At 45.9% G+C, this 22,064-nt stretch overlaps 2 protein-coding genes across 3 annotated transcripts in view; both read left to right on the top strand.

Annotated features, from left to right (window-relative positions):
• Window positions 1–1,311: 1,311 nt before the first annotated feature.
• On the top strand, window positions 1,312–16,688 carry RPL11 (ribosomal protein L11). Its single transcript, XM_088481013.1, has 6 exons — window positions 1,312–1,408; window positions 2,829–2,976; window positions 3,500–3,606; window positions 4,967–5,098; window positions 13,857–13,967; window positions 16,615–16,688. Exons 1-6 carry the CDS (start codon window positions 1,403–1,405, stop codon window positions 16,642–16,644), a joined length of 534 nt encoding a protein of 177 aa, XP_088337139.1. The 5' UTR covers window positions 1,312–1,402; the 3' UTR covers window positions 16,645–16,688.
• Window positions 16,689–18,157: 1,469 nt separating this feature from the next.
• The window catches only part of ELOA (elongin A), a 44,732-nt gene continuing 40,825 nt past the window's right edge, over window positions 18,158–22,064 (top strand). The window contains exon 1 of one of the 2 annotated variants that reach the window (XM_088481012.1): window positions 18,158–18,238. In XM_088481012.1, the coding sequence (XP_088337138.1) occupies window positions 18,167–18,238 (72 nt within the window). In that variant the 5' untranslated portion in view covers window positions 18,158–18,166. Of the gene's footprint in view, window positions 18,239–18,319; window positions 18,424–22,064 lie in introns of those variants that run through there. The other variant, XM_088481011.1, reaches the window with a different exon arrangement.

Below are 22,064 nucleotides of genomic sequence, written 5' to 3'. Positions count from 1 at the left end.
ATTGCAGTTGCTTGTATGACGGGGGAATTTCACTTTTCTAAAACTTCCCTTTAGAGACATTAAAATATGGTAGTACCCATTTTCAAGTATCCAAAATTTGACAGGACTACTTATTTTCACCAAAAAATACTGCTTAATGCCATTCTTCACCACTTTTGCAAGGACGCCAATAACAAGTATTTCAAACAACTTCAGTACCCCAAATAGTTTTATTAGGGCTATTGGAACACTGCTATATTGTTCCCCAATGTAAGGCTGATTTACCCAAGTCTGACAGTACTTTCCGCCTGTTCTGTAATTGCCGCTTGCCGTTTTCGCCTGTTTAAGAATTCAATACGGCGGAAAGCGGGGACGCGCGCGATAAGTTTTCGCGTCCAAAACACGCGATGTAGGCGAAAAGTCAGGCAGGCGGAACTTTTTTGCCAAAGCGAAACTAATTGAATACGACCCAATGTACTTTGTCAAGTCATTTTGAGTTGCAGTGAAGTCACTATATTAACCTCCACCAACAGGCTTATCTTAGGAAGTGTAACAGTGATGTCTGCTTCTGTTCTCCGTGCTTTTTTTCAACAATTCTTGTTTAACATAATTGACGTTCATAAGGAATTTTACATTGATTAAATAAATCAGTCCAGTTTATTGCAATTGGAAAATAAGTGGAATAGATGTACTCTCCATATTATCCTGACCAGAGCCGTAACTAGACTTTTTGGTGCCCTGTGCCAAAGAGAGCATTTTGTGCCCCCCCCCACCCCCACCCCCCTATTTTTTAAATAGAGACATAAGATTGTGCACCTAAAAAAGGGCCATGGCCTCATGGGGTCAGGGAAGAGATGGGAGGCCAGGAGATGCTGGGGATAAAAGAGGAAGCTACAAGTGAGAATGATAATAAACAGGAAAATTTACAGGCCCAAACAGCGCCCCCTGCCCTCTGTGCCCTCCCTGTGCCATGGCACAGCGCAGGTCGCACTACCCTAGTTACGGCCCTGATCATTACCTGTGGAACATGCCGCTAGCCTGTACTTTGTGTGACAGTCGCAGATGGACTACCGGCTATATGTAACATGTTTATCGTGTGGTCGCTCCCCATCGTGTGCATCTGCACGACCTGGCATCGCCCGACTGCATCCACCAGCCGCCCGATCATCGATCAGCAGCCGGACGCGTGTGACTGGTGCTCCCATGTAGGGTTACAGCATCGCTGATTAGTGACCATCAGAAGGTACGCCAGCAGTATGTAGCCGTGCCCAGTGCTATATACAGTATATAGCGGAACGGAAGAGATAGGGCTGTAGTTCCCGGGGGACACCCGCTGCCGCGGCAGTCACTGCCCATCACTCCCCCTCCCTCCCACTATAAAAGGCAGAAGCGGAAATCTCGCGATCTCTTCACATCTCCCAACATGGCGGTGAGTGGGAACGGCAAGAAAGTTACCGGGCGTACAATCCGCCGCCATCCTGTGCTGGCCCTAGTTCCTGCTGCTCCAGAGCCTGGCGTCCGCCGCCGGTCTGTCTCCCGGCTCCGGCTTTCTATGTATGGCGTAGATGTGGAGCATAGAGACACTGGCTGGGCCGATACCTGCGCTCCGGGGCGGTGTGTACTGTTCCTGGACTGGAACCGCTGTGTGCGGCTTATACAACTATAACCCGCTAGGCTGGAGCCGGGGATTCCGCCTCTGTGTGCGGGTCATACTCCCATAGCTGTGGAGCCAGGCATGGGGCTGTGTGCTGGCGCCGGGCTGGCGGCTACAGCTGGATGATCTCCGTGTGGATGTTACACATGTGTGCGGTGGGCATGGTAGTAATGGTGACTGGGTGAATGTTCCCTGCCTGACCTGTCTACCCCCAGTGCCTTATGTGTACTGGGAGAAGGAGGGAGCAGCTCCAGTCTAGTGGTGATACTGTGATAGGGACATGACCGGACCTGCCTGCCTCCCCTTCCTGTTATGTTAGTGGCTCACTGGTCTCTGTACTTGGTGACTTGAGTGGTTTCTTGGTCTCCTGCCTTTACCATTCTCTATACCGGCCTGTCTTACTGTGACATACAATGTTAGAACTGTAAACTAAAGGCCCCTACACGCTAGTGGATATTTTGAATGATTTGGCCATTTGAGTCATTGAAACGACTAATCGTGAAGTGTGTACGCACTGTGCATGCTCCCGCAGTGGAGTTCATTGTATCTTCAGGTCTTTTGTACATGCTGGAAGATCTGTCACTCTTGACTCTTCCCCGCAGATCGTGCAGGGTACGCACTGCCAAACGACCAGGCGATATGGTTACTTCATGCTGCCCATCCACTAGGCAATTATTCCTAGCGATTGAACGATAACGACGGTTGTTATCGCTTGGTAATCGCCCGCAAATTGGGCAGTAAAAGTTTAAAAACGACCAGTGATGCGCGTGCCCGCTGGTCGTTTTTTAATGTCAATCATTGCCCGAACATGACTATCAACCTGACCGCCGTCAGGTTGCCATGATCTGGGATGATTGTTCTACATACACTGAACATCTGAACGTTCAGTGTATGCAGTTCACCCCATGGGAGACTACTGCGTCGTAATCGTGCCGTTGTCCCCCCGCATCGTTAAATGGATGGGCAGCATTATATAGTTAACGATCTAACCACCAAATGATGCAAGATATATTGTTGGTTAGATTGCACAGTGTATGCACTAATTTTTTTATTTTTTTTACGGTAGTTCAAGGGAAACGTTGACATTGGATCTTTTGCAAGTCGTTTAGTGTGTACCTGCCATTAGTGTTTTCATACTGCTCCTGTATGTTATGTAACTATGGCTGCTGTAAGACCCTTATTCATTGTTCTCCAGGAAAAATCAGAGAAGGAGAATCCAATGCGTGAGCTGCGCATCCGCAAACTATGCCTCAATATCTGCGTTGGTGAGAGCGGTGACAGACTGACCAGGGCAGCCAAAGTGCTGGAGCAGCTCACTGGGCAGACACCGGTCTTTTCTAAAGGTCAGTTGGTTTTATCATTGGATGCCAATAACGCAACTAAGTTACTAAAGGTGCCTACACACTTAGCGATATTTTACACGATTTGCCCGATTCCAACGCATCGTGACGACAAATCATGTAAAAAATGCCCAAATCGTGAGTCTCCACTCACGTTCATGATGCCGATGCACATCCCTGCAGGTTGTACATCGCTTCTTCAGAACTGTTGTGCTGTAGGGCAGAACTGACAATCTCAGTTACAATGCACTGGAATAGTTAGGAGGCACGATAGATCGTTTGTCACATTGGACAATTTATAACACCAAATCATGCCCACGACTGCTGGGGAGAGTTCAAGGGGAAATCTGCGATGTGCTCACAATCCGACATTGTGTCAGTGTGTAGACACCTTACATTCAAATAAGTGTGACCACTGCTTTGTGTTTTTTTGAATTTGGCTGCATATAGCTGAACCTGTTTACACCTTTACTTGCTGTGCTAGTCATGAACCCAGTATGTAATTTGGATTTTACCTTCTTTGCAGCTCGTTACACAGTGAGATCTTTTGGAATCAGAAGAAATGAGAAGATTGCTGTTCACTGTACAGTTCGGGGTGCCAAAGCAGAGGAGATCCTAGAGAAAGGCCTTAAGGTAGATTAGTATACGGTTGTAGTTGGTGTCCTTTGGCATCATTTGTCAACTATTGTATGACTTATGCTCTTAAGATTGAGGTTAATTTTCCAGTGTATTAAAATGATTAACTTGGTGAAAGCTTAGTAAATTACTTTAGTATGCTTTACACCTAACACTTGTTGGCATCTTGTTCAGTTATCTGTATTAAACACTACTTGCTTTCATATCTCCTGCCCAATGTATTATGCCAAGTAGACAATGTTGACTGCACCTCTGTAAAGCTGTGTATCCATTAGGTGATTTTTAACGAGCGATTGAACGATTAAAACATCGTACTCGTTCACTCATTATTCGTGCACTATATTGGATACTACCAGCAATGCGCGCTCCCACTGGTCGTTTCCAACATCAATCACCTGAACATGCCGGTCAATGCCTTTAATGACAGATTGACTGTTCAGGAATGAGGGAGGGTACCTGCACTGAATGACATATCGTTCAGTGTAGGCACTACAGGGGATCAGGAATGACTGTACGATTACAATGTGGTAATCATAATGTCTTTCCATAGTTGGGTAGTATATGTGCACTTTGTTGGCTGGCATTGCTTTCTCCGCACTGGGGCCGTAGGTTTGATAGCACTGCATCTACAGCACTGCTGCTTCCTACAGCCTGAAAACACGCTGCTAGGTTAACTGGTTTATGACAAATACTCTAGTGTTTGGTAGGAGATGGACTGTAGGTTTAATGGGGCAGGGTCTGCTGTAAATGTTCTGTACAGCATTGTAATATACTGGTGCTACATAAATACACCAAGATTTGTATCGATCTGGAGTTTAATGGTTGAGCAGCCTTGTTTCACACTCAGCAGGCAGCTTCATTCAGTAATCTTGCAGATATTTGATGTTTTATGCATGTCTGTTAGATTCCCTTAAGATGGGTACACACTGGGGTGGCCAACACTGACCTATTTGTCGCTGTTCTATCATATCTTATCAGACAAGCAGCCCATATTATCAGTCATGATCGTATGCAGATCATGCCGTGTTTTTGTCGCATAAGATGCATTGTGCGTCCGACCGGCGTCATTTAAATCTCTGATCACATGTTGACTCACACGATCGATCGTATCACGGCCAGTCGTATAGAGGGGTGAGTGATCATGTCAGATCGTATGTTCATTGTGTGTGGGGAAAAAACACCAAATCATGCGGCAGGGACCGCCAGGGAGCTGCTGAGGAGTTCAAGGGAAAACTTATGATGAATCGCAACTTATGCTGGTTGTACTAGTGTATGGCAAGCATTAGAGTGCCTGTCTGTATAACTGCTATTGTGATTTGTTTTTTAGTGTGAATAATTTGCTTTTTTTCTTCAAAAGGTCAGAGAATATGAGCTGAGGAAGAACAACTTCTCAGACACTGGAAACTTTGGCTTTGGCATCCAGGAGCACATTGATCTGGGCATTAAATATGACCCAAGTATTGGAATTTATGGGCTGGATTTCTATGTGGTACGTGTAGCTTGACCAGAAGCTGTATATGGAGGGGAGTGCTCTTGCATACAGCTAAACCTTAAAACTAGAAATGAGGGCTGGTTTAGTTTTAAGATGCTCTGTAAATTTGCTTTTTATTAAAGAATCTTTAGTTTAACAATAACAAATGTCATCTAATCGTAGTCATTTTTAGAGCATGAATCGAGTATTTGTGTAGGTTTTGTGGCTATGTAAAATGTTAATTCATGGTAGGGAATACACTAATCTATCTTGCTTTCCTCATGCGTTTTCCTAAATCAAACTAGTTTCTTGTCACAAATGCCAGCTTGATGATGGTGAATGACAGATATAAACAATCCTGTCTTCTCCTGCAGTCCAGCTCTTCAAAGAGCAGGAATCCTTTCACAGTGCACCTATGGAGTGTCTCAAGGACATTCTTAGTGGCTGACAAACAGGGAGGGGCTTAGGGTGCAGTGTCATGTTTCAAAGTGCTGCAAGGTTGGTTTGCGGTTTTGTACCATTACTAGTACTGATGTGCCTGACTTAAAAATAAACGCCCAACTTGACTCTGCATGTGCCAAATACTGTAGTTCAGCCAGGCCATCACTTCCCTTGTATGCTGCCTGCAGTACTGGATGCCATTTATGGAGAACTTCCCTTGGGAGGTGTTTGGACATGGTCTCTTACTTCTGTTTCCTAACTGCTTTTTTCAGACCTCTAACTCTGCATGTTTTTCAGAACTAGTTGGGTACCCATGTGTAGTCATTACTGGCTGACTTGTTAAAAGTTCCACAAGTGGTTTTCATTTCATGTTATGCCAAAGATCTGTAAACATGCACTGTTCGAGGTACCTGAAATTTGGAGTTTGGGATAACCCTGTCTTGCATGACCTTTTCTGCCAGTTTTCAATTATTGCAGGGTATGAGAATGTCCTGTACCCAATCTGCATCAATCCTTATACTCCCAGTCTGGTCTTTGACTCAGATAGTTCAGGCCTGTGATGTTCCATATTTCAGTGTGAGCAGTTAAATAGGTAATAACTATCAGTTAATCTGGGCATGCATTAGACAATATGTTGGCGGAACCGGCTGACATCGTTCACATCAGCAAGTGTGTGCCCACTATGAGCGACCATCTGCGCTCCCATGGGGTGCTTCATTGCATCGACAGATCAAGCCTACATGCTGCTCAATCTGTCAATTTGATGAACGACATAACCTGGGGTCATTAACCAGATCATGCTGTGTCAAATGACCACACGATATGGCCATCCTACATCAGCAGGGTACACAGTGTACCCAGCTTAAGACACCTTGGAGTTCTTGATTGGCAAGTCTGCTGGTGGATGACCTCGTATCATAGGCAAACGTAAGGGGGGGGTTTCCGTCTGCCTGGAAACCCCACTCCCCAGCCCACACCATGACCACAATAGAAATAGTAATAGAATTTTACTAGTGCTGCATTTTATTCTTAGTATCACAAATGAAATAATTAGCACCACCTGTGGATCTTTATTTTTAACATTTATAAGCCAGTGATAAATAACCTGTGCACCAACTAGGAGATCTGGAAAACATGTACTGTTAGGGATGCACTGCTACAGAGCTCAATATGTACATATATGTCCAGGGCAGTGCTAGGTCCTTCTGCTGCTGCTCCTCCAGGCTCCTGAATTTGCTCCAATGCTCTGGAATGGTGCACACATCTAAAATAAATACATTCAGCTCAGGCAGGATGGCCCTACTGCTGCATATAATGGGTTACTGTGATCGCTGGTCCTTTATATGCTGGAATTATCACACACAATACACTATGTATGATGCATATTAAAGCTGTTTAAGTACTAATTATGCCCTCTTCATGGACTGGCCACACTCGCTCTAAAATCAAGCATTTGGAAACCCCCCTCTAGAAATCCTGCATTTGCCACTGCATATGGGAGGTTGGCAGTATCCAAAATGAGAATGTGGCAAGACTACTTGGCAGATCTGAGTTCCAAATCCATTTAATCAACTTGATAGATCAGTTCTCAATTTGTAATGTGCACAATGCTCAGTATAAAAATAATCTCTGTATTTTGGGAAATCTCTGTATTGAGCAAACAGATTAAGGTTTTTGTTTGGGTGGAACGGGGATGTTTCCAGAAAAGGGCTCCATACTGTCAGCTCTTTAAAAGGGACAAGTCACCAGTAGTATGCCTTCATAGCATTCTTGCTAGGCTATTCTAGCCAGGCACTGCGCCCTTCCCTCCTTCTGGAGGGCAAAAAGCGCCCTGCCCTCACAGCCTGCGGGTGCAGTCTTCACCCGCAGGTCGCAATGTCCCTCAGGTGGGGAAATGTGTGGTAACCTATTCACCGGCGGTGACCGGACGCTGGGCGCATGTGCCAGTCATCTATTCTCCCTGTCAGCAGCGCTTGGGTGCTACCTGGCGTGTCCGTAAGTGCCAGGCACGCCCCCAAGATTGACCAAAAGGTGATGCGTCTTATAGACGCCCCCTTTTCAATGGCCACGCACCCTTTTCGGGTGTGCAGAAGTGCCTTCTCTAGCTACGGTGCACTGCCTGCCGCCGGAGCTAGAGAACATTATGCCTTCATGTGTCGCAACTTCCAAAGACATAATGGGGATATAAAAACTATAAGTGAGAACCTTTTTTCTGATGAATCTACAAGATATAGTCTGTACTTTATTAAAAGAACTGGGGATATTTGTACTTTACATTAAGTCAGTACTGTAGTGGGGCATAGAAGAACCTACCTGGTGATATTTGGCCTTGTCACTTGCCACCATTCCTCTTTGGCTTTAAAACTGACAGCTGTGAGTGCCCATAGTTCTGCAGACTTGTTCCCAGCAGGGAATTGTGGGTGTGCCAGTGCACTGTGGTACATGCTGCCCCTAGCTGCATTTAAATTGTACCGCATCCTACAAAAACCTCCTGCTGTACAGTATTTGGTTTCTGGTCCAACACCCCCATGCAATATTGAACTGACCACCACTGGGCAACAAGGTTTTGATCAATGTGAGGAATTTTTTTTTTTATTATTATTTTCACAATATCTATGCTCAAATTTTTATTTGCAGTAAGTAAATTCTACTGCTTTCTGCACACTGGCCAATGTCAGAAATGCAGCTGACATTAGCCTGACTGCTTTAGACCACTTTCTAGATCAGTGGGGAGATAAAAATGGAAGATGTTTGCTTGCTCTTCACCAGTGAATCTTTGCCAATTTCAAAATAGCTGTCCTGTTGTGTGAACATCTATGAATTGAGGGCACCATGGCATTGTATACTATGATTCAGAAGCTACACTATCAAACTTAACTGGGGACCTGCTGCATGTGATCATTTGAATTGGATGCTAGAGTTGGGCATGTGCCTGTCTAAAGAGCATTGAAGGAGTGTGTAGTGGTTTGAAGGCCTGTTGGGAAGTCTGAGGGGGGGGGGGCATTAAGGCTTGTGGTGTGGTTTGTACAAGATTTCATATTCTGGTAGATATTGTTGGCTCCTAAACTTTTAAGTTGGCTACTAGAATTAAGATAAGTGGGGATCCCTGGCTAAAATGTTTGTTTCAAAACTGGATGCTATGGGTCCACCAATTCAAGTCCTATGTTGAAATACTGCTTTATAATACAAGTGAACTACAATCCAAATAAACTGCATTTGTTGCAATCATGGACTCTGACATCAAGCATTGTTAGCAAAAACTAAAATACCTTCATAGACTCAATAGTTCTGGTGACAAGATGAGCTTGCTCTGCAAACCAGTATAGATGGGTGGGGTATTCAGGGGTAGAGGTAATGTCACACTTCCTGAGTAAGCTCTTCACCAAAAGGGAATCCTTACATCCCAGGAATGGTCAGTGATGGTCACTGACTTTTCAGCAACTAAATCTCTTATGGTGCATACACACTGTCAGACTTGCTAGATCAACGAACAATTTGACCAACTATTTCACGAACTATTTCTGACAGTATTAAAATAAATGAATTAGTCCAAAACTGACTGCAAACACATCAGATTTCCGATATTGTTATCTGACATGCGGGAACACGAGTTGTTCATCGTTGCAGGCTCACTTGTCAGATTTTCTTCCAGATGTGAATGATTTTTAAAATATACTTATCATTCAGATCTGAAACAATCTGACCGTGTATGCACCATTACAGTGTAGTATGCATCCACCAGACTCCTGCACTTGAAGTGCTCACTTCTGTATATGTATTGTCATTCTGCTGCAACACCAACTGGATGGTGATGGCTGATTACTGTGGACCACTTCTGTTTAGTAGCAAACTGCAAGTTCAGAGACACTGGGCTTAAACTCAGCCCAGCTAGAGTGCAGATAAGGGTTTGGTGGTTATTTGGTAGATACAGGATACAGATGGAGGTGTTAAAATTCAAAGGGATGTTGACACAAAATTCCCAGTTGTAGGTACCAGGAATCTCTCAGCATATAGAAGTTGATACAATCTCTGGGCTCAGAGCCTCCTTTTTATTCGATACAAACACTATATTGGTGGGGGTAATCCAATTCCTGTTTTAAAAAAAAAAAAAAAAAATCAATGTGGTTGCCTGCACTGTGCTCCAATGTGGCAACTAGATGACTGAGGCTCCTAGTTCAGTAGGTGCTAAAAGACCCTCTGGCAGCTGCTTTTGCAAGCTGGGGTCACTTCTGAGGTTTGACTTCTCCCTGGGGGTCCTAGGTCCTGCTAAGCCACCAGAGTGCATACTTTAATAATAAAATGTATGGGACTCAACTGCTTCAGTGCTGTAATTGAATGTTGCTTTATTCTATACTGTTCTGCAGCCCAGTGGCTTAGCTTTATTTCCTTTATACAGAGCTGCAGCCCAGTGGCTTAGCTTTATTTCCTCTATACAGAGCTGCAGCCCAGTGGCATAGCTTTATTTCCTCTATACAGAGCTGCAGCCCAAGTGGCTTAGCTTTATTTCCTCTATACAGAGCTGCAGCCCAAGTGGCTTAGCTTTATTTCCTCTATACAGAGCTGCAGCCCAAGTGGCTTAGCTTTATTTCCTCTATACAGAGCTGCAGCCCAGTGGCATAGCTTTATTTCCTCTATACAGAGCTGCAGCCCAAGTGGCTTAGCTTTATTTCTTCTATATAGAGCTGCAGCCCAAGTGGCTTAGCTTTATTTCTTCTATACAGAGCTGCAGCCCAAGTGGCTTAGCTTTATTTCCTCTATACAGAGCTGCAGCCCAAGTGGCTTAGCTTTATTTCTTCTATATAGAGCTGCAGCCCAAGTGGCTTAGCTTTATTTCTTCTATACAGAGCTGCAGCCCAAGTGGCTTAGCTTTATTTCCTCTATACAGAGCTGCAGCCCAGTGGCATAGCTTTATTTCCTCTATACAGAGCTGCAGCCCAAGTGGCTTAGCTTTATTTCCTCTATACAGAGCTGCAGCCCAAGTGGCTTAGCTTTATTTCCTCTATACAGAGCTGCAGCCCAAGTGGCTTAGCTTTATTTCCTCTATACAGAGCTGCAGCCCAGTGGCATAGCTTTATTTCTTCTATATAGAGCTGCAGCCCAAGTGGCTTAGCTTTATTTCTTCTATACAGAGCTGCAGCCCAAGTGGCTTAGCTTTATTTCCTCTATACAGAGCTGCAGCCCAAGTGGCTTAGCTTTATTTCCTCTATACAGAGCTGCAGCCCAAGTGGCTTAGCTTTATTTCCTCTATACAGAGCTGCAGCCCAAGTGGCTTAGCTTTATTTCCTCTATACAGAGCTGCAGCCCAAGTGGCTTAGCTTTATTTCCTCTATACAGAGCTGCAGCCCAAGTGGCTTAGCTTTATTTCTTCTATACAGAGCTGCAGCCCAAGTGGCTTAGCTTTATTTCCTCTATACAGAGCTGCAGCCCAAGTGGCTTAGCTTTATTTCCTCTATACAGAGCTGCAGCCCAAGTGGCTTAGCTTTATTTCCTCTATACAGAGCTGCAGCCCAAGTGGCTTAGCTTTATTTCCTCTATACAGAGCTGCAGCCCAAGTGGCTTAGCTTTATTTCCTCTATACAGAGCTGCAGCCCAAGTGGCTTAGCTTTATTTCCTCTATACAGAGCTGCAGCCCAAGTGGCTTAGCTTTATTTCCTCTATACAGAGCTGCAGCCCAAGTGGCTTAGCTTTATTTCCTCTATACAGAGCTGCAGCCCAGTGGCTTAGCTTTATTTCCTCTATACAGAGCTGCAGCCCAGTGGCTTAGCTTTATTTCCTCTATACAGAGCTGCAGCCCAAGTGGCTTAGCTTTATTTCTTCTATATAGAGCTGCAGCCCAAGTGGCTTAGCTTTATTTCTTCTATATAGAGCTGCAGCCCAGTGGCTTAGCTTTATTTCCTCTATACAGAGCTGCAGCCCAGTGGCTTAGCTTTATTTCTTCTATATAGAGCTGCAGCCCAAGTGGCTTAGCTTTATTTCCTCTATACAGAGCTGCAGCCCAGTGGCATAGCTTTATTTCCTCTATACAGAGCTGCAGCCCAAGTGGCTTAGCTTTATTTCTTCTATATAGAGCTGCAGCCCAAGTGGCTTAGCTTTATTTCTTCTATACAGAGCTGCAGCCCAAGTGGCTTAGCTTTATTTCCTCTATACAGAGCTGCAGCCCAAGTGGCTTAGCTTTATTTCTTCTATACAGAGCTGCAGCCCAAGTGGCTTAGCTTTATTTCCTCTATACAGAGCTGCAGCCCAAGTGGCTTAGCTTTATTTCCTCTATACAGAGCTGCAGCCCAAGTGGCTTAGCTTTATTTCCTCTATACAGAGCTGCAGCCCAAGTGGCTTAGCTTTATTTCCTCTATACAGAGCTGCAGCCCAAGTGGCTTAGCTTTATTTCCTCTATACAGAGCTGCAGCCCAGTGGCTTAGCTTTATTTCCTCTATACAGAGCTGCAGCCCAGTGGCTTAGCTTTATTTCTTCTATATAGAGCTGCAGCCCAAGTGGCTTAGCTTTATTTCCTCTATACAGAGCTGCAGCCCAGTGGCATAGCTTTATTTCCTCTATACAGAGCTGCAGCCCAAGTGGCTTAGCTTTATTTCTTCTATATAGAGCTGCAGCCCAAGTGGCTTAGCTTTATTTCCTCTATACAGAGCTGCAGCCCAAGTGGCTTAGCTTTATTTCCTCTATACAGAGCTGCAGCCCAAGTGGCTTAGCTTTATTTCCTCTATACAGAGCTGCAGCCCAAGTGGCTTAGCTTTATTTCCTCTATACAGAGCTGCAGCCCAAGTGGCTTAGCTTTATTTCCTCTATACAGAGCTGCAGCCCAAGTGGCTTAGCTTTATTTCCTCTATACAGAGCTGCAGCCCAAGTGGCTTAGCTTTATTTCCTCTATACAGAGCTGCAGCCCAAGTGGCTTAGCTTTATTTCCTCTATACAGAGCTGCAGCCCAAGTGGCTTAGCTTTATTTCCTCTATACAGAGCTGCAGCCCAAGTGGCTTAGCTTTATTTCCTCTATACAGAGCTGCAGCCCAAGTGGCTTAGCTTTATTTCCTCTATACAGAGCTGCAGCCCAGTGGCTTAGCTTTATTTCCTCTATACAGAGCTGCAGCCCAAGTGGCTTAGCTTTATTTCTTCTATATAGAGCTGCAGCCCAAGTGGCTTAGCTTTATTTCTTCTATATAGAGCTGCAGCCCAGTGGCTTAGCTTTATTTCCTCTATACAGAGCTGCAGCCCAGTGGCTTAGCTTTATTTCTTCTATATAGAGCTGCAGCCCAAGTGGCATAGCTTTATTTCCTCTATACAGAGCTGCAGCCCAAGTGGCTTAGCTTTATTTCCTCTATACAGAGCTGCAGCCCAAGTGGCTTAGCTTTATTTCTTCTATATAGAGCTGCAGCCCAGTGGCATAGCTTTATTTCCTCTATACAGAGCTGCAGCCCAAGTGGCTTAGCTTTATTTCCTCTATACAGAGCTGCAGCCCAAGTGGCTTAGCTTTATTTCCTCTATACAGAGCTGCAGCCCAAGTGGCTTAGCTTTATTTCTTCTATATAGAGCTGCAGCCCAGTGGCTTAGCTTTATTTCCTCTATACAGAGCTGCAGCCCAAGTGGCTTAGCTTTATTTCTTCTATACAGAGCTGCAGCCCAGTGGCTTAGCTTTATTTCTTCTATATAGAGCTGCAGCCCAAGTGGCTTAGCTTTATTTCTTCTATACAGAGCTGCAGCCCAGTGGCTTAGCTTTATTTCCTCTATACAGAGCTGCAGCCCAGTGCCTTCACTTGCCTGGTGTTGCAGTGACCACTTCAAACATTTCAAACTACATGAGTGCTGGAACTTATCCACTGTAGTCTCCAGTTGGTCCAATACATTGGCACATAAATTGCATTTATATCCAATGCATGTTTACTTTTTCGTCACTACAACAGAGGCTTAACCCCAGTTGTGCTCTGGAGCGCCTCTTTGGTGACCTTGTGGGGTGCAGGATAGGGACCTGGCTGCAGTTCCTCTTGGTGAATAGCAAGCCGTAACTAGATTTGAGATGACAAACTCCAAAAAATACATTGTCCTGCCTCCTAATATGACTTGGTTCAAGCCCAAACTCCAAAGATGTAATGGAAAGAGTAATAAATACTTTCCTCCTGTTATGCAGTGGCTAGTCAAAATTGAATCCTATGTTGCATTATGGTACTCTGCACTCTGAGCACCTGCTGCTCTAAGGCTATGTGTAAACTACACGTTATGCACTGTTCAACTGACAAAACAAGTGTTTTTTGTAAGGTTTGTTTTTTTTTTTTTTTTTCTGATCCACTATAGTCTTATGTTTTTTCTTTGAACCGTGTAAATATTCTTGCAGGTTCTTGGTCGCCCAGGCTTCTGCATTGCTGACAAAAAGCGAAAGACTGGTAGCATTGGAGCAAAACATCGAATTGGGAAAGAAGAGGCTATGCGTTGGTTCCAGCAGAAGGTAAAAATAACAGGCATTTACAAGGCACATTTTCCTTTGAGTCCCATGAACGTTGAAGAAAACCTTTTTCTGCAGTTTAGCTTGCACTCTGGTTAGTTGGCCTCATCAGCCAAATATGCTATTTTTAGCAACACTTTTACCTTGTGTTGTATTTAAAACAAATAGAGCCTGCAGATTTACTGCTCAGTAGTCATGTGACTTCTACTGCCCATAATCTGATACCTAGGGGAGATTCAGTTGTTTTGGGTGCCCAGCCTGAGGCTGCACTTAGGTTTGTACCCAGCTTTAGAGTAGAAATCTAACATATATCTGTGGATTGCCTGATCTGCCGATGATTGTACATACATACTGAACAACAATCTGGCTGTGTCCTGCTGGCCAGGGGTAGTGTTGCGCCCCACTCCTAGCGGTCTCTTCAGCAAGTGAATGACCGCCCATACACAGCATGATGAGCAGATATCTGCCATCGGCTGTGCTGCACAGCTGACGCGATGTTTGAACAACGTAGTTCAGACATATGGCTGGTACACACTGGCTAACGCACCGTGTACCCAGCATTACCCTTGAGGTGAAATCCACTTAAAGTAGGTCTTTGGAGCTGGGTGCCAGGTTCACCTTAACTGCAGCATGCCCAGCACTTGGCATGGGAGAAGTCACTTTATGTGGCTAATCCTGTACATTTTGTGCACAAGAATGTGGCTGCCATGACTGCTGCATCTCTGGTTACACAAACAATCTTTGTCACTTTAAATGGGAGCTGCAGGCACACAAAACAAGGGAGTCTCCTCCCTACAATGTGTGCTGCTGATCTAATGGTAGAGCAAATCCTTACCATGTAATGACTGGTGAGGCTTGATGGCAGAAGATGGCATGGAAAAGTGGGTAAGGCACTTAATGTAAGTTCTAGAATTTAAATGCAGACTTGATACATTTTAGAGAATTGCCAGGCATTATTTATTTTATTTTTTTATTAATACAAGCACCAACATCTTTTACATGAGATTAGTTAGCTCGAGGACCAGGGTTGGCTACCTATGGAATAATTACCAACTGCATGTTTTCCAGGTCTCCTAACAAAATCACAAGTGAAATTGGCTCCACTTGTAGGTCTTTTCAAATGTCTAAGTAATAACACCTGTGCACCTGCTGGGTAGCTATAGAGGACTGAGGTTGGCTACCCCTGATCTATTTAGTCAGCAAAACTAAACCTTAATGGTAGCAAATAACCATAAATGTTTGTCCCTGCTATGGTTGGATCATATGAAGGATTCATAGGTGGTAAATACAGTGAACATCTAGCCTATGGCTCATTTGCTATGTTTTTTTTAATTTTAATGGTATCCATAATGTCAGTAACATGGGAACGAGCTATTGCTGTTTCAAATAAAACCTGCGTATACAGCTAGATTGTAGCAGCAGCTGAAGTGTAAGAAAATTTAATTTGTTCCCTCTTCAAATGCTTGACCCCTGAAATGCTGAATTGTACACATATGGGGTAGTTTAATTAAACTAATCCTAGGTAAAGTTCCAATGTTAAATATTTAAGTCATCTAGGTCATCCCACTTAGATTCAATAGTGTATATATACATACTATATAATTTAAGCAGGAATATGTATGTTCACCTATCTATTTAATGCCAGTTTCTAGGTCTAGGTTCCTCCCATTTATCTGACAGTTTATAATCTTCCATGGAACATTATAGCCTGATGCAGTAGTCATTGAGCCATCTGTCACTGATCATGTCTTGGACCGAGAACTTTAAAAAAAAAAAAAAAAAAAACTCCCAAAGGTTCCCATATGCAGTCCTCAAGGCTGCCCCAACAGTTCAGGTCTCTTGGAACCTCTGGGATTAATGCCTAGTTAAAAGCATATTTAACGTTCAAACATTACCCCCAGTGGTTTTTATTTTAAGGTGTTTATATTAAAAGTTAAGTTTTATAATTATTCATACCCACATTACTATAATTTTCTAGTTAAGAGTGCCCCAAAAAAAGCTTCAATTTGCCCTTTTGCAAAATACATACTGGTGTTTTGTGCTACCCTGTGGATGTCTAGAAGCCTTTAGCATTCTACACCAATCCTTTTTTAGTTTTTATAGGAACCATTCTAATATATTACCCACTCCACCCCTATGACCTAATCATGCGGACTTTGAGCCCCCCCTTTCCCATTGATTATGAATTCTTGTTTCCAACCCCCTCACACTTGTAGAGCAGAACAAAGAGTGGGGGAGTGACGGGCTACTCAGCCCACTCTGGGAGCTGAACATGCATCAACCTAGTCTGTGTGCCCTGCAGTGATCAGCGATCCAGTGCTGAAAGGCACTTGGAACTCTGTATCCAGAGTGCTGATTGCAAGTCATTCTGTGGTGCACAAACCACGTGTTGTGACACTGGTCTAATACGATTAATTTCTAGATTAAAGACATGTCTTAACAGCAGTTCTTTATAAAGGCTGCAATATTCTTGAGCCTGGTCTCCTGCTAATGTGTACTAATGGATCCAAGAAAAATTATTCTTGAAAGTGGCTTACATATTGTCTAATTTTGAATAACTTTGTATATAATGACCTGTTATACAATGCTTTTGTTTCTTGGAGCAGACATTATGAACAGTTTTTTCTCTTGTGTTTTTTTTCTCTCCTAGTACGATGGCATCATACTCCCTGGAAAATAAGCTGCTTCAATTTATAAATAAACCAATAAAACTTCTCACAATTACATTGTTTATCATCTTATTTCACATAAGCACAACACTGTCTATGGCTAACACTGGAGTTTCCATGGCAGCTCATGTCTACCTTTGCTCAAAAAGCAGCATTGTCACTGGTGTGTTGAATGACTCTGGAGCAGGGATGGGGAACCTCAGGCCCGAGGGCCGTATAAGTTTTGTGGAAACATTTGGTCTGGCCCTCTGAGCTTTTTTCGGTTAGCCTCCTCTGGTTAGTAGGATGCCTAGAATGGCACCCTGCAGCCAGAATCTATGCAGCAGTGCCACCTGGAGCATCCTTGGGATGCTTCAGACTCACACTGCTGCCCTTAAGCTCCCTTGGAGCATCCTCTGGTCATTGGTGTGATCATTAACAATTGTGGCCACACCCCCATGTCGCATCGTGCCGCAAATGTGCATGCATACATACCTCCCTCAAAATGGCCCTCGGCAGAAAAAGGTTCCCCACCCCTGCTCTACAGTATAAACAAGCATCTATCTAAAAGTAACCAAACTTACCACACTGTCCAGTTCATACGTATTAGCTACTTTTTTTTTTAACATGCTAGATGTGGTTGCTGTAGGAATACTGGTGCACAGAAAAGTCAAAAGGTGGCCCTACACGTCCAGTAATTGATCTGATCAGCTGATAATTCCAGTGTATGACCACAACAGAACAAATTATCCATTGTAGGGTGGAGAAATATTTCTGCTTGCCTGACAGATTCAAAACTTGGTGGTCAGATCTGATAGTGGGAATAGTCACCATAAGACATAAAACAGTTATCTGACAGTGTATGGCAATGTCAGATAATTGGTCTGAGTCTTCTTAGTATATGGTTGGTGTAAGTAATGCACATAAAGTGGACTTAAACTACCAATCTTTACACCACTTGTCAAAAACAATCTTGTTGCTGTAACATATCTATTTTTTTTTTTTTTTTTATAGCACCACTTTTCATAAGTGTATTTACGTTGGCAATGATTAACAAGGTTCGAGTAACAAATGAGCTTTTCTTAGATATGCCTGGGGACTGCAGCATAATTGTAAGTTGCTCATTCCATAGCAACACCTTCCCAGTAGGGGCTTTGGGAGCTAGTAATTGCGGGGCTTCAAATTAATGCTTCGTGCGATTTGGTTGTCAGGAGTGTAACTACTGTACCCATGGGGCTTTGAATCCTTAAGCGTGATGCCTAGTGAGATCATGAAGCGGCACTAGTGTTGTCCTTATCGCTTCTTAAGCATGCTGCCGGTGCTCAGTTTCTGGACTAATCTTGCTTTAACGTTTCTGAAAGCTGCTGCTATGATAAGCAGATAGCAGGTGTGTGCCAGTACTAAACATGGCAGCGCGTCCTATGAGGATCAGGTTTTAGTGTTGTCCACGTCATGATCTAACATCCGGTTCCGTTAGCCCGGAGCAATGATGGAAGCAAGTAATCGAAAACCAATGTAATGGGTCTTCCGGTTCCTCTTCTGCCAGTGCTAAAGATGGCGGAGTCCGTGGTGGAAGTTGTGGAGAAGCTGCAATCCAGACTCTCGGCCAGTGCTGAGCCTAGGAAGGTACATGTATTCGGTGGTGTATTATCGAGCAGGGACATTGCTGGGATGGGGCGGAGACGGCGGGATTTGTGGGCAGCATTTGGATGCGTCCCGATGACCGTGCTGTGATGGCGGTACAGGGGGTATGCAAGGGAGGGCAGTACTTTTTTCCTCTGACTCTCTGCCCCCCCTGGCTTTTAGGAAAAGTATGTATGACTGCCATATGCCGAGCCTGAGGGAAACGCATGATTTTGTCTGCTGCTGCCTCCTTAGAGCCCAGCCACCCCTGCCCTGTACTGGGGATGGAGGCATATAGCCATACTTACCAGAGTGACCTAAACGCAAAGACACTTTGAACAGATGTGCAAAATCCTGTGTTTACTCCGGTAACACATTTGCTGGGGTGTTTGATGCTGGTTTCGGTCGTCTATGGAAAACGGCAGACACGATAGCACACCCCACTTCTGTTTACTCACTCAAACCCCCATTAACGTCATAGGTAACATGTAAGAGTTAAAAAAAAAAAAAAAAAAAAATCACTAGGCATGAATAGAATAAATCACTTGGCATACTCCTTTAGTTGATATTATGACAAATATACAGTACTAATTTTACAGTGGAAAGCCCAAAAATATACACCTAGATTTGTGTTTTGTAATACAGGAGTCACTGTAATGTAATTATAAGACCCACAATACAACCATTAATGATAGTTGTTTAACAAGTAACACTTAATTTCTACTTCAGGGTCCATAGTGTATCCACAGGATACCTTGGGGTATAGGTGTGACGTCAGTCGCAGGGCACCAAAGAGTTAAGCTTTCAGCCTCCCAGGATGCACTAGGTCCCCCTCCTATACCCCGCCCCCGGGCCAAGGCACCTCAGTTTAGTTTGGTGCCCGGCCGGAGTCGGGTGCACCTGTTGGAGTGGGGGCTAAAAGAGCCCCTGAAGCTTATTCTTCATGCAGCTGTGGCTGCACAACTGGATGAACAGCATGGACAGTCAGTCCTGACGTCCATGCTGTCTTCCCTACACCCCGCCGGTACCAGAACGCCGGTACTGATCCGGGGATGCTGGTGGGCGTCTGGGGTCACAGCTAGCGGTGACCCCAGATGCTCCGGACCATGGCCGGATTCAAGGGGGACAGAGGTAAGCAGCGGGGTCCCGCGGTGGGTCCCCGCTGATCACATGGTCTTAAGTCCCCAGGCAGGGGGCTCCCTGGGGACTGGCTGCAGCGTGGAGCCAGGCGACCAACCTGCGCTTCCACTACCCCCTGGGACAGCGGACCGCAGCAGAGCGGTAGCGCTGCGGCGTCCCAGGGGTTAAATGCATGCCAGGGGAGCGCGCCTTCCCTGTCTCACAGCCGGCGCCTCCCCCGCTGCACACAGCCCTCTCTGCATGCTGCCGACTGGTCCTGTGGCAGCGCTCCTCCCCCAGGCCAGCCTCCTCTCTGCTCCTCGGCGGCCATCTTCTCCAGAACGCATGGTGAACGCTGCTGGAAGCGCTGGACGGAAGCATCGTGGTCTGGGTCCCCCCGCATACCTCTCCTCCGCTGTGGTCAGGTCTGTGTATGCAGCGCTGTGTCCTACCAGGCCCTGTGTCTGTGTAGTTGAGTGATCAGCGCTGTTAGTGCAGGAATTGTTATTTTTCTGCATTGTATGTGACTGTGCTAGCGCTGCTGCCTGTAATCTTTTCTTCTCTAAACTGTCAGCTTTATTACTGTCCCTGTTCTTTCTGCTAAAGCCCTTGCGGTGCGGTGCTGCAGGGTGGTCTCTCGCCTATTTAATACTTAATTGGTGAGAGAGGTCACATACGTGGTGCCATCATGTCTGAAAGTGATTTTCCCCTCCGGCTACAGTGTACCACGTGCAAAGTACCGTTAGCGGAGGGGGAGGGTAGCGCGGAGGGCCTTTGCCGGCAGTGTTTGTCCATGGCGCGGCCTATTACGGTTACAGCACCGGTACAGGAGCCGCCCTGGGCTTGTTTCGCTCAGGCGTTAACAGCTTTAGTGGGCCAGTTAGCTCCGCAGCCCGCGTTTACTCTGATGGGTTTGTCCCAGCAGTCTGTGGTGTCGTCACCCATGCAGGGGTTCCCACGACAATTGGTGGTACCCCACAGTCTCCCTATTTCCCCGCTCCCGGGTTCTCAGGAGCCAGCGTGGGTTAACTCCCTGACGAGTTCTGTACAGCACTTGTCGGATGTGTTGCAAGGGGAGTCTGTGATGCGGTCTCATAAAAGGCCGGTGGCGTCTCTGTCCGCTCCTTATGAGGATGACGAAGGGACGTCTGATGATGGGGAGATTCTAGATCCTTACGATCAGGAACCTCTCCATACTAAGGACGCTGATGCTAAGTCCAAAGTATATATTCCTGGACTTATTCGGGCGGTCCGCACAGCCTTGGTGATTGAGGACGAAGTTCCCCCAGCGGCTAAATCTAAGTATGCCTTTTTCAAAGATGTGAAGGGCGATGCCACAGTCTTTCCTCTTTCGGGTCAGTTGGTGGACCATTTAGAGGAGGCGTGGAAACAACCTGGCAAAAGATACCAGCCGCAGAGACGCCTGGCGGTGGCTTATCCGTTCGCGGATAATTATTTTGCGAAGTGGGAATCCCCTCCACAGGTGGATTCTCACGTGACCCGTCTTGTCCGTAGTGCCACATTGCCGATGCCATCCATGTCCTCCCTTAAGGATGCTACGGACCGCAAGGTAGAAATCTGCCTGAAGTCCGCTTATTCCCTTGCAGGGGGGGCAGCACGGCCGGCTATGGCCATTTGCTGGGTTGCCAGAGCGATGGAGCGCTGGGCGGATTCATTAGAGGCTTCTTTTGAATCCGACTGTCCGGCCGATCAGGCGGAGTTGATTGGCAATCTCCGTGATTCGGCCACCTACATCAACGAGGCGGCTCTAGACATTAGTACTCTGGTGTCTAGAATTTCTTCAGCAGCGGTAGCTGCTCGTCGCACCTTGTGGCTGCGATCCTGGAAGGCGGACGCAGATTCCAAGAAAGGTCTGGAAGCGTTGCCGTTTACCGGAGAAGTTCTCTTCGGTCCGGATCTGGATAAGATTGTGGCCACGCTGGCGGCAGCCAAATCTGCCTGTCTCCCGTCGGCCGCTGCTCCTTCTGGTTCGGGACCATCGTCCTTTCGGTCATCTAGGGCCCAGGGCAGGCCCAAACCACAGTCGTTTCCTCGACAGGCTGGCCCTAAGAAATCGGTCAAGCCCCGGAAGCAGGCATGGAGTACCAGACGTCCGGCCCCCAAGCCAGATGACAAGCCTGCGGCCTGACGGTCCGGGCCTCCCTTTGGGGGATCCCAGGGTGGGAGGCCGCCTGCTACAGTTCGCCCAGTGTTGGTCGACCACTACGACAGACACTTGGGTTCTGGAGGTGGTTTCCCACGGATACGCCCTCTCCTTCCGGCACAGACCCCCGGCTCGCTTCTTCACCACGGGTCTCCCATCAGACCGGAACAAGGCTACGGAGCTGCGGAAGGTATTGCACACTATGCTCCAGGCTGGAGTTATAGTGGCGGTTCCATTCTCCCAGAGGGGCCAGGGTTTCTATTCAAATCTATTTTTGGTACAGAAACCCAATGGGTCATATCGTCCGATTCTCAACCTCAAAGCACTCAACAAGTCTTTGCGGGTCCCGAAGTTTCGGATGGAGACCCTACGGTCCATCATTCTGGCGCTGGAACCTGGGGACTACTTGGTGTCATTGGACATACAGGACGCTTACCTGCATGTCCCTATTCTTTGGCGCCACCAACAGTTCCTCAGGTTTGCAATCAGCAGCGACCACTTCCAGTTTCGGGCGTTACCTTTTGGCCTGGCAACAGCACCACGTGT

The sequence above is a fragment of the Taudactylus pleione genome, unplaced genomic scaffold, assembly GCF_031769625.1.
Source record: "Taudactylus pleione unplaced genomic scaffold, aTauple2 ptg000260l, whole genome shotgun sequence".
NCBI classification, from domain to species: Eukaryota; Metazoa; Chordata; class Amphibia; order Anura; family Myobatrachidae; genus Taudactylus; species Taudactylus pleione.
Note: the sequence above shows the minus strand (reverse complement) of the source record. Positions and strands in the feature narration are given on the sequence as shown.